This window comes from Fukomys damarensis, unplaced genomic scaffold (assembly GCF_012274545.1).
Source record: "Fukomys damarensis isolate Sample0158 unplaced genomic scaffold, DMR_v1.0_HiC HiC_scaffold_13, whole genome shotgun sequence".
Taxonomy (NCBI): Eukaryota; Metazoa; Chordata; class Mammalia; order Rodentia; family Bathyergidae; genus Fukomys; species Fukomys damarensis.
In genome coordinates, this window is record NW_022900925.1 from 37,225,889 (window position 1) to 37,238,602 (window position 12,714).

Here is a 12,714-nt window from a genome sequence, read left to right on the forward strand (position 1 = left end):
AGGAGTAGGGGAAACACTCAGAAAATATTGGCAAAAAAGATATTGGACAAATGAATGAGCAAATTCACTAAATATTTCATCAACAGCGTCCAAATATGTCTATCCCATGGTGTCTGGATTCTGTTCATGCAAAGTCTGACTCTTCGGAAGTCTGCGGGGGTCTTCTAAGAAGCCTCTCTCTGGAGTGACTGCCAGGTACTTCAAGGACACTTCAAGGACACATACCTATTTAAAAGCATTTGCTTTACCTCTTTCTTGCCCTACTTTTTCCCACCCCACACATATTCTCAGTTTTATCTCAGTGCATTTTCAGACTTGTGTTTTCATATGTGTACTGTATGTGTGTATACATTGGCATGTGTTATGTACATAGGTGTATTGCATAGAAAACATACCACACACATACCTTCTCTAGGCTCAGAAAAGCATAATCTGCATGAGATAAAGTTGAACAGGTCAATCAAGTTAATCAGCACAGCAAGCCAGGTTTAGTCAGTGTTTTAGCTCTAGTTCTCCAGCTGTCCCCTGACAGTGTCAGCTTCCTGTCAAGCGTGTGATGAAAGCTTTGCACTAATCCAGGTGCGGTGGCAAAGAGAAGTCCATTTCCACTGTCCCACTACCAGAGGTGCCCACTGCAAACTCTCTCGAAGGGAGGATGACTTGAAATAGGAAGGTCCACGAAGTGACCCAGATCTTGGAACTGAATGCCTGCCAGTTGCCATCTATGAGCCAATGCACCCATTTTCTATCATAACTGCGATGTTTCTACTAAAGAACCTTATACATTTTGGTTAGGTGTGGTGCAGGCCTGTAATCTCAGCACTTGAGAGGCTGAGGCAGGAGAACTGCTGGGAGGTTAAGGCCACCCTGGGCTACATAGTGAGTTCAAGGCCAGCCCAAATTACATAAGGAGACCCTGGCTCAAAACACAAAAATGGAATCTTACAGTTTTTCTTCCTTTTGTCTATCTTAAACTGATGTCATAGCTTGTCCAATAAGCTTCTGCCTGTATTAGTGTTCAAGGCTCTGAGATGTGATAGAAAGACCTGGACTTCAGAGCTGGACATAGCAGGGGTTAAATTCTGGTTTTCTGTTCCCCCAATATTGGGAATCGAACTCAGGGCCTTGCCCTTGCCGGGCAGGTGCAGTGCCACTGAGCTACATCCCCAGCCCACATTCTGGTCATCGAAGTAACTAAGTTTATGACCTTGAGAATGTTGAATAACTCTTAAATCCCCATTGTTCCCATACACTTGTGCTACTTTGAGGGTTAAATGAGTGAATACATATGATTCACTTAGAAAAAATTAGGTAAACACTGACACATTCCAGCGTAGTGTTTGTCTGAGGAAAAGAAGAGCCAGGAGGTGAACATGAAAGAGAACCCATTGAGAGTTAGTAAGCCAGCCTGCCTTGCAAGCACAAGGACCCGAGTTCAATCCCCGGTACCCCCCAAAAAAGTTAGTGAGCCATGTTACTCAGTGAGTTTCAGTCATTTCTTAATGAAACTTAAAAAATTATCTTTATCTGTTTTTTAAATAGAAGAAAAATACCCCAGACTCTAACATAAGCAAAGAACACGTGCAGCCAGGGAAATAAAGTTTATTAGAAAATCCCTCAGTAGATTCTTTCATTTTTATGAAACTATTGAATACAAGAAATAAGATCCAGGAAGCAACATCACCAAGAAAACATAGTCTGAAGTTGTAAAGATTTTCACAGCATGTTGATAATAGAAGACATTCACTTGCCCAAATAAACCAAATTGTTATTCTGTCAAACAATCATGGAGAGGTTTCCTGGTTTTCTCTCCACTGGAGGCAGAGGTAGCGTTCCCAAGCCTAGGTCATCTGGTCTACCTTCACCTCCTTTGGCAAGTGGTGGTACTGACTAGCTGCTGAGGTCATCTTGTCGGGCTCCTTGAAGGTCAGCAGCCACGTGGGAGGCAGGGATCACAGCAGGTCTGGGGCTGGATGAAGGTGGTGAGGTTGATGTTCTCCAGGCCTGGTCTTGGCTGGTTGGAGTTCAGCAGGAAGCAGGTGGGCACACAGGGCTGAGGAATGTGGCAGGGTGGGGGGCAGGTGTCGCAGCAGGTGGGCTCCAGCTGCCAGATGGTGTGTGGGCAGGTGCTGGGCAGGCAGACCCCGCAGCGGCAGGACTTGTCTGAGGAGCAGATGGTGGTGGCAGGGCCGGTGGGGACGCTGCAGCAGCAGGGGGCGCAGCAAGCCATGGTGCTGGGAGTCTGGTTTGCTTTGGTTCCTTAGACAGATGAGGTTCCTGAGGTTCAAATGTCTCCTTCTCTCACTTTGGGGCTTTTATATACCCAGCCCAGTGGGTGGGGTCAAGCCAGAAGGCTTCTTTCCTGGTTCTTGTTTATGTTCGTGTTCTCATTATCCTTTAATTGCTCTGACATCTAGATGCCTGTAAAGAGTCTCTATTTTCCTAATTATCTTTTATTTGAGTTCATTTCTAAATCTAAAGTGATTACTCTTGCTATTTGTCACAGGAATGCAAGCTTTATGGGGTTATCACCAAAGGCTTCTGCTATTAAAATTTCAGCCCCAGCCCTGCGGGGAGCTATGGCATGTTAGAAATCTGCAGTATGCTGGTCTTCTCTGCAGCTTGCCCACTTTTTATTCTCTTTACCTCTGTCTGTATCAATTGGTCTGAAGAGCTGAACTCAATGATTGTCACTTTCTTTTAGCTTTGAGGCCTTTGGAGGTTGAGATCGCATTAGTGTGGAGAAATAGGCTAATCAGAAATATGGGCAATTTAAAAAATATTAATTATTTCAGTTTTTAACTATAACATATCACTATATTTATTAAAAGGCTGGACGATATAGAAAAGCGCAAAGACAAATTATGCATGATCTCATTAGTAGGTGTTATCTATTAATATTTTACATACAAACAGAATCATTTTTGTATATTGCATCGATCTCTTTATCACTTTACTAGAATCGCATTGCAGTGTGGGCTCTGTGACTGACTTTTTCACTTCAACATCTATGTTTTCCTTATCTTGTGTTCTTAGGTATACTTGGTAATGTTACTTTTAATTTTTCCTTGTATTCCTCACATAATTCCATTTTTAAGTTACCTAACATTTCAATATTATTAAGCGGTTAGGTTATTTTCGATGATTTTTTCTGTGATAATTGTGGCAGAAAAGCGCAGCTGAGTGTATAAATCTTCAGGTACATGTTGGACTGTTTCAGAAACAGAAATAATTATTAGGTGGCATGATCGGGGAAGACGCTAACATTCAGTGTTTTTAAGGCTTTGACATTCACCGCCAGACAGCTCCTCAAAAGGATTCTCTGTTGCTTTTCTGCTTGTTTCCATTAGCTGTGTTTGACTGAGAATCCCCACTTTCTTTTCACCGATGATGATATTTTAAGTGTTATTTGATGAGTGGTAATGAAATTTCCTTGTTGTATTGTATTTCTTTCATAGACAGGTCAAAGGATTCTTGTGTATATTTATCTTTCTATTGAAAATTAGGTTACTTTGCTTCCCATACTGGTAATTGTAGGCCAGTTGAATTTTTTTCTCAGGTCTACATAGGTTACATGTAAGAATAACTGAAACCCACAATGCTAAAATTTGGGGAAAATTGCTGCCAATGGAAAGAAACTATGGACCCGAGAGAGGTTAGTGTGTGAACTTTGCCTTCATTCCCCTCCCCACCAATAGATGCCTTTGCTTCTCAGACTGAACGTCCCCATGGTGGGAAAGACCCACGCTGCAGTTCTAGGGCACCACTGGCGTTCGGGCAGGATTCAGAGCTGCAGAGTGAGTTCTAGCCAGGATCCTGGCCAGTGTCGCCCCTCAGCCTCAAGTCGTTTCCACTCAGCCTGGGTGGACCTGCTCATCCTCCAAGGCCTGGTTCTTCACGTGGCCTCCTCTCCCCCTCAAGCCTCCAGCACAAGCCGGGGATAATACACGTACGCTTTGGGAATGCGAAAGTAGGAGCCGGAGAGCTCGTTCCTGTGCTGGGAGTGCTAGTTACCTCTCTGGGCAGGGGAGCAATTACCTTTTTAGAGCTTTGACTCTCTGCTCTGCAAAACAAGGGGCAGGGGAAGTGGGAGGGGGAAGGGAGAGGAAAGAAGGGAAAGGAAAAAATATGAGAAAAGGAAAAAATGGAAACGAAGTCTTTGTAAATAGGGAAGGGTGGAGGGGGTGAAGGGAGGGCAGGGGTATGGGGAAAAAATGAGAACCAAGACACATCATGGAAAGGTACAAGATCCCAATGATGAATGTAACTGTACTGTATCCCTAAAATGTACCAATAAACTCGATGAAAAAAACAAACGAGGGTAATATCATCTGCATTCCTCCATTTAGAAGATTATTGTGAGGCTCGTGAGAGATAAAAGAGTGGTTAAGACCATGGACGACCATAAAGAGTTACCCAAAGATAAATTTTTGTCATCTCTGAGATCAGTTGTAGGTCACGTTCAAGGCAAAGTAAAGATAAAAGAAACAGTCATGAGGAAAAGATGAAATGTGCAGCCTCTCTGGAAATAACAAGCTCAAACTGAGTGAATAAATAACTACTGAAACCTACAAAAAGAGAAAGTCGTGGCATACGAATTACTAAGTTAAACATTTTGAAGAAATTTTTATGTCTGTGCTTTGAAGAAGAGGATTCAGGACACTGGCCGAGGGCCCAGGACTCCCCCAGATGTATTTGTGGGATTAGCTACCATACTGCGTGCTCTGTAATGGAGTAAGTAACGTAAGGCTGAGAAATATCTCATTTAATGGCTAAGCAGCCAGTTTGGTAGACATTCACTGAGCAATCACTGTGTGTCAGATATTGGGATACACGCTGGGGATCCGACAGTGAGCACGGTAAAGATTATCCCTGCTCTCCTGGAATTTGGGCTGCTGGAAAAATTTATCGTACACATAATATATTGTTACAAATTGCTGTTACTCCGCCTTATAACAGGAAGGAAAAAAGTAGGTGCAGAGAGAAAAAAAAAACCCCACAAAAATGGAAGAAAATTACTTTGAGATTTTTAATAAAAGATTGCAAAGGAAACATGGCTTGCAGGCCCAGAATTTCGTGGTGAAGAGATAGCAGTTTCTTATTCACAACTCACCAGTCCTTCGAATTCGAATTGTTATTTACATAGAACACCCTGCCTCTCTCGCTAAGGCTGAAGATCCTGGGATAGAAACAGTTGTGAAACAGCAAGTGTTGGTGAATGATAAACTCATCTTTTTATTGACAAGGTTTTTAGCGCTTTATTAAAATATATTTTCTCCTCAGTGGCCTGAGAGGCCTGGGGATTACACGCCTTTGTTTATAACTGAGGACAGAGAGTCCCAGAGCAGAGAGATAATTGTCCTCAGATGACCTGGTGACTCGCTTGGGAAAAACTGAATATAGAATGCATGGGGATCGCGGTACCCTATATGTGGTAAAAAATGGAAGTTTGAACTGTGTGTCAGAGCTACCAAACCTGTTTTTTTTTTTTTTTTTTTAAAATGAAAGGTCTCTTTTCCTTTGAGTTAATGCAGGAAAAACATGGTGATTCTTGCTTAAAGTGTTGAAAATCTAGACACACACACCTTTGTCTGCTTTTTTTTTTTTTAATGTTATTGAGTTTATTGGTACATTTTAGGGATACAGTACAGTTACATTCATTGTTGGGATCATGTACCTCTACATGGCAAGTCTTGATTCTCATTTTTTCCCCTTACCTCTGCCCTCCCTTCACCCCCTCCTCCCCTCCTCATCTACAAACACTTTATTTTCATCTTTTCATTCTCTCACATTTTTTTCTTTTCCCTTTTTGTTCTTCCCCTATGCATCACACCTTCCCTACACCTTTAGCTCCTTTCTTCAAATTTCTAAATGTCAGTAATCTTATTAGAATCTTATGCATTGTTGCAGAATATTCACACCATTTGTCTGCTTTTAAGTATACTCCGCATCAGTCAGTGGGAGTCTCTGTGGCGGGGAAGACATAAACCAGAAGCTGACAGCAGAGAGAAACAGGAGTACAGCATTTGAGACTTCTGTTCCCTGGGTCCTTCCCAGCGGCCTCCCTAGCGCAAACTCATCCAGCTCTCCACAGCCTTGTGACTTATTAAACTGCTGCTCCCCCAGGCCAGTGGCTCCTACTACTCTTCCCGCCTTTTCATCCTGAGAGCAAAGAGGCCCCCGCACCTCCTGCTCCCCGGTTCTGCGGCGCTGGAGCTGGGCCTGGTGCCTCTTCCTGGTGCAGGGCCCTCTGCCACAGAGGGTCTCAGAGCCGCTGTAGTTCCATGCATGAGGAATTAACACACGTGTGTTGTGACTACAGTCACTTGCCTGCTTCCTTCGCCAAGATTTGGGAGAATCTTGAGGGGCCTTTAGGTAAAAGATTTCTTTTGTGAAATTGAAAAATTTTTCCTAATTACTGTGTGGAGGAACTGGTCTGGTCTCATGACACATCTCGATCATTTTCAACCTCTTCCCTCCTTCTCCTCTGGAATAACATTTCTTTTTAATCTGTCCCTCTAGTTTGAAGAGGAGTAGGGGAAACACTCAGAAAATATTGGCAAAAAAGATATTGGACAAATGAATGAGCAAATTCACTAAATATTTCATCAACAGCGTCCAAATATGTCTATCCCATGGTGTCTGGATTCTGTTCATGCAAAGTCTGACTCTTCGGAAGTCTGCGGGGGTCTTCTAAGAAGCCTCTCTCTGGAGTGACTGCCAGGTACTTCAAGGACACTTCAAGGACACATACCTATTTAAAAGCATTTGCTTTACCTCTTTCTTGCCCTACTTTTTCCCACCCCACACATATTCTCAGTTTTATCTCAGTGCATTTTCAGACTTGTGTTTTCATATGTGTACTGTATGTGTGTATACATTGGCATGTGTTATGTACATAGGTGTATTGCATAGAAAACATACCACACACATACCTTCTCTAGGCTCAGAAAAGCATAATCTGCATGAGATAAAGTTGAACAGGTCAATCAAGTTAATCAGCACAGCAAGCCAGGTTTAGTCAGTGTTTTAGCTCTAGTTCTCCAGCTGTCCCCTGACAGTGTCAGCTTCCTGTCAAGCGTGTGATGAAAGCTTTGCACTAATCCAGGTGCGGTGGCAAAGAGAAGTCCATTTCCACTGTCCCACTACCAGAGGTGCCCACTGCAAACTCTCTCGAAGGGAGGATGACTTGAAATAGGAAGGTCCACGAAGTGACCCAGATCTTGGAACTGAATGCCTGCCAGTTGCCATCTATGAGCCAATGCACCCATTTTCTATCATAACTGCGATGTTTCTACTAAAGAACCTTATACATTTTGGTTAGGTGTGGTGCAGGCCTGTAATCTCAGCACTTGAGAGGCTGAGGCAGGAGAACTGCTGGGAGGTTAAGGCCACCCTGGGCTACATAGTGAGTTCAAGGCCAGCCCAAATTACATAAGGAGACCCTGGCTCAAAACACAAAAATGGAATCTTACAGTTTTTCTTCCTTTTGTCTATCTTAAACTGATGTCATAGCTTGTCCAATAAGCTTCTGCCTGTATTAGTGTTCAAGGCTCTGAGATGTGATAGAAAGACCTGGACTTCAGAGCTGGACATAGCAGGGGTTAAATTCTGGTTTTCTGTTCCCCCAATATTGGGAATCGAACTCAGGGCCTTGCCCTTGCCGGGCAGGTGCAGTGCCACTGAGCTACATCCCCAGCCCACATTCTGGTCATCGAAGTAACTAAGTTTATGACCTTGAGAATGTTGAATAACTCTTAAATCCCCATTGTTCCCATACACTTGTGCTACTTTGAGGGTTAAATGAGTGAATACATATGATTCACTTAGAAAAAATTAGGTAAACACTGACACATTCCAGCGTAGTGTTTGTCTGAGGAAAAGAAGAGCCAGGAGGTGAACATGAAAGAGAACCCATTGAGAGTTAGTAAGCCAGCCTGCCTTGCAAGCACAAGGACCCGAGTTCAATCCCCGGTACCCCCCAAAAAAGTTAGTGAGCCATGTTACTCAGTGAGTTTCAGTCATTTCTTAATGAAACTTAAAAAATTATCTTTATCTGTTTTTTAAATAGAAGAAAAATACCCCAGACTCTAACATAAGCAAAGAACACGTGCAGCCAGGGAAATAAAGTTTATTAGAAAATCCCTCAGTAGATTCTTTCATTTTTATGAAACTATTGAATACAAGAAATAAGATCCAGGAAGCAACATCACCAAGAAAACATAGTCTGAAGTTGTAAAGATTTTCACAGCATGTTGATAATAGAAGACATTCACTTGCCCAAATAAACCAAATTGTTATTCTGTCAAACAATCATGGAGAGGTTTCCTGGTTTTCTCTCCACTGGAGGCAGAGGTAGCGTTCCCAAGCCTAGGTCATCTGGTCTACCTTCACCTCCTTTGGCAAGTGGTGGTACTGACTAGCTGCTGAGGTCATCTTGTCGGGCTCCTTGAAGGTCAGCAGCCACGTGGGAGGCAGGGATCACAGCAGGTCTGGGGCTGGATGAAGGTGGTGAGGTTGATGTTCTCCAGGCCTGGTCTTGGCTGGTTGGAGTTCAGCAGGAAGCAGGTGGGCACACAGGGCTGAGGAATGTGGCAGGGTGGGGGGCAGGTGTCGCAGAAGGTGGGCTCCAGCTGCCAGATGGTGTGTGGGCAGGTGCTGGGCAGGCAGATCCCGCAGCGGCAGGACTTGTCTGAGGAGCAGATGGTGGTGGCAGGGCCGGTGGGGACGCTGCAGCAGCGGGGGGTGCAGCAAGCCATGGTGCTGGGAGTCTGGTTTGCTTTGGTTCCTTAGACAGATGAGGTTCCTGAGGTTCAAATGTCTCCTTCTCTCACTTTGGGGCTTTTATATACCCAGCCCAGTGGGTGGGGTCAAGCCAGAAGGCTTCTTTCCTGGTTCTTGTTTATGTTCGTGTTCTCATTATCCTTTAATTGCTCTGACATCTAGATGCCAACCAAGCCAGAAGACTTTCCATCCTTAGTTTTGTTTATGACACTCTCTTCCACTAAGATTTTGTAATCAGTTTGGAATTTTCTTGTCTATTAAGAGTTCTGGCCCTTATTAAACTAATCAAGTTTTGGACTCATTAACTGGTTATTTTTGTCACAAGAGCATCACATTTTATCTTCACAGGGTTCTGTAATATCCAGCCTTTCGTAAACTATGGTGATGGTGATGAAGTCAAGTGAGTGATGGTTTCACAGGGTAAGCTCTTTTTGTCTCTTCCTCCTTAATTTTAACATGATGCAATTTCTAATTAATAATTTTAGAGCAAACAACTCAAATGGTTAATTGGATCATTTTCAATTCAATAAAGTCAGCAATGATAGGGCTACTTATAGATGAACGTTTTATTTGATTACTCTCTGCATCTCAAACATGTTTGTCTTACTTACTGATGACAATAATTCAAGATCTAGGGAGCAAGCAAGGTGACAGAATGATATAGGGTTAAACTCACTGTTACTATTTTAAGTAAATCAATAGCGAGTTCCCAAAGGTTGTGTTACTCTGCCTTTATAGTCTGTATTTCTAAAGTTAGATGCACCTTTCAGTGAGTCAAAATTATTGGAGGAAAGATCCATCCCATTGCAATCCTTTATTAAGTGTACCATCCACTCTTCACTTTTATGCGAGTGATGCCCCTACGTTAAAATAAGAGAAAATAAAATAACTCAGCCAAAAGGAGAAATCAAAAGAGTCACAGAATGACAGTGGGGTTTGGAAGGGGATCTGATGTAGTTCGGAGCTGTGGCATTTACAGAAATCGTTTTTCATGGACTTCCGACTCAGCACAGCTTTTTCTTCTCGGATCCTCCACCAGATCACCCACTCCTCCGGGGAGTGCCGTCTGCAGGACTCTTCAGCTGGTGTTGATTTGCCTTCAGGAGGCCGGCAGACGTAGAAGTGGAACTGGACCATCTCTAGTGTGTAAAAGCCTGTGGTTTTGACCTCTTTATACACCTCCTCCTCCTCAGTTGGAGAGCAATTCACACAACTGCTCGGTAGGTGGAATCTGCCTTCCATAATTCGCTAAATGGCGAAAGATTGTTGAAATAACGTGAAGTACAGGACCCTTGTTTTTGAGGGACATCATCAAAAACCTAAGCGATCTCTAAAGAAGAGAAAGATGACCGAAAAAACGCCAGAGGGTAAACCTCGCTCGTCATCAGCGAGGGTCAGACACGGGTGAGGAGAGCCTGTGAGCCCAGCTGGTTTGCTGTGGGTGTCGACATTGATACGCAGGGTAAAGCGCGCCAGGTGAAAATGAAGGTGAGCTTCCTGGGAACTCTGCACCTCTCTGACCTTACTATGAGGTATCTTTCACTTACACTGCCTTTCCACAATGGATTCTCTGCTTTTCCAATCCTACACGCTCCTCCAGCCTCCCCTCAAGTGTCTCCATAAAGAAACGAGGCGACGCTCCTGGACGCTTTCCTCTTTCCTCTGCTCTGTGGAAAGGGCTCGCGTCCTCCTGTGCAGGAGCTGTATTCCTGGGTGTGTATTACAGATCCACTTACCTTTGGCTTTCTCTCTCTAACACAAGGGTCTTGGAAGTGGAGATTATATCCTCATCTGGTCTCTTTCAAGAATCGGGGACTACTCCTGGCACAGAGGAGGCATTTGGTAAATATTTAGTGAACTGGATTAAATTACAGATTCGAATGCATGTTGCTGTCTAATTTTCAGCTTCCCTCCCTCCTAAAGGACACGTGGGAATTGATTTAAATAGGCAGAAAAACTAATTAGAAGTAGGCTCTAACGTTGGAATTTAAAGCAATTTTCAGCTCAGAGTGAATGTATTTTAATACACATGCATTCCCCCCTCCTGTGTACACGTCCCTGGAAGACTTCCTCTGGGCTATGAGGTTTACGGTGATGACATCACAGAGTGTAATTCTGCTGGATGTGTTTATGGCTTCATGATGCCTATGCCAAGAGTCCTTGGTCAATTACAGCATTAAACATTAAGACAGTATGTGGCTGGGAGAGTAGTAGTGTTGTTTATTTACTTTTAAAGCAAGGAGGTTCATGATAGCATTGTTTCCCACTTCTCTGAAATCCTCGTGGGAAACAAGGAAGGAGCGCTTCCAGAAAACTGAAGGCACAGAATCAAGACATCTTCCGGAGCACCTAATTAAAGGCCATCTCCTAAGCGTCCCTTCCTGACGACTGAAGGTCCTCAGGGCAACGTAGGCAAGCTCTGCGAAACAGCTGCGGCTAGCAGCGAGGAGGTTCACACCCACAAGCCTGCACGCAGGCCGTGACGGAGACCTCAGTCAGGTCGGGGACGGGGCTGCACTTGCTAAGCAGCCAGTATGAAGGAACGTAGGAGTCAGGCACACAGCAGGGTGGGGGGCAGGCGTCACAGCAGGTGGGCTGAAGGAGGCTGACCTTGTGTGGGCAGGCGCTGGGCAGGCAGACCTCACAGGGGCGGCAGATGTCAGAGGAGCAGAGGCTGGTGGCAGGCCCGGCGGGGACAGTGCCACAGCTTTGGAGACGGGAATCACAGCAAGCCATGGTGACAGCAGCCAGGCAGATGTTTCGTCGCTGGGAGAGATTTTTCTCTATGGAGTTGTCCTCTGTGGGTCTTTTATACCCACCTATTTCAGAGAACGTGGCTTCTGTCCACCCGGATGTTTCCTTGTTATCGCTTGCAGAACCCTACACAAATAACACGCTGACTTCTTGTGCCAGCCGGAGGATGAGCTCTCTTTCTGTTGTATTTGGTGTCTCGACGTTCAGATTTGCTTCCTGCTGCGCTTTCCAGATGGTGCCTGTGAGACGTAAACATGCCCATACTTACCTTGGTTTTCCTCTTTCCCACAACCAGAAGGTCTTCTTACAAGCGATCACGCTGAGGGCAAAGAATAGGGAGTGATGTTCCCGGGAACTAAGGCACGACGCTTTTCCAGGGTTCGTATCAGTATTCGCCATGGATTTGAGGGAATAAATGAATAATGAAGCTGCTCGACGTGTTCTTGCTCGGGTGGTGCAGAGCCTGCTAGGTGTTTTTCTGTCATGACACACTGCATCATCTAGATGTGCAATCATAAATAATATGAATAAACCCTCAGTCTTACAAAGGGTTGGTTGCCTAAACCACGAAGTGGAGCAGATAAGAACCCAGGTTCAGGAGACTAGGTATGGTCTGAAGAGTGAGTACCCGTCTCTTTGCAAAAAGTATGATTTTCTTTTCAGGAAAACCAACTTGTTGACCTGTTTGTTCCTTTTTTTTTTTTTTTTTTTTTTTTTTTTTTTTTTTTTTGGTATTGTGGATCGAACTTGGGACCTTGTGCTTGCGAGGCTGGCAGTGGAACCATTGAGCTAAATCCCCGGCCCCTGATTGCTCCGTTTTTCAAAATCACTCCCAAGCTGGTGATGACTGACAGACACAAGATCTTTCCAAAATTCCTTTCACTTTAATTCTGTGATAGACTGGCAACACATTATGGCTTAAGTTAGCACGTGACTACAGTCTAGAAAACTGATTCGCTAATACATACATCATTAAGTCAAGTATTTACTGAATCTTTAATATATCCCGAAGAGTGTGGCAGGGACAGAAAAATAGAAGACACAGTCTCTTGTTTACCAGGAGCGCATGGTCTGGTGTCTGACGGAAGAGGTTAGAAACCCCTTTGCCTAGGATTCAAACAACATAGAATTAAGTACCTGGTAAGGGAATAGAGAGAGTTTTGGAGCTAGTTTCGA

At 44.1% G+C, this 12,714-nt stretch overlaps 2 protein-coding genes and 1 pseudogene across 2 annotated transcripts; all 3 read right to left on the minus strand.

The window, feature by feature from the left end:
- Nucleotides 1–1,927: 1,927 nt before the first annotated feature.
- On the minus strand, nucleotides 1,928–2,230 carry LOC104855971 (keratin-associated protein 3-3). The gene has a single exon (XM_010615058.1). The coding sequence runs from the start codon at nucleotides 2,228–2,230 to the stop codon at nucleotides 1,928–1,930; it is 303 nt and encodes a 100-aa protein (XP_010613360.1).
- Nucleotides 2,231–8,456: 6,226 nt separating this feature from the next.
- On the minus strand, nucleotides 8,457–8,759 carry LOC104855972 (keratin-associated protein 3-3). Its single transcript, XM_010615059.1, has one exon. The coding sequence runs from the start codon at nucleotides 8,757–8,759 to the stop codon at nucleotides 8,457–8,459; it is 303 nt and encodes a 100-aa protein (XP_010613361.1).
- A 2,392-nt stretch (nucleotides 8,760–11,151) lies between these two features.
- LOC104855973 lies at nucleotides 11,152–11,520 on the minus strand (annotated as a pseudogene).
- Between the last annotated feature and the right edge of the window lie 1,194 nt (nucleotides 11,521–12,714).

Excerpts from the sequence above, each read along its gene's own strand:
- LOC104855972 (XM_010615059.1), bottom strand. The coding sequence starts at position 8,759 with ATGGCTTGCTGCACCCCCCGCTGCTGCAGCGTCCCCACCGGCCCTGCC.
- LOC104855971 (XM_010615058.1), bottom strand. The coding sequence starts at position 2,230 with ATGGCTTGCTGCGCCCCCTGCTGCTGCAGCGTCCCCACCGGCCCTGCC.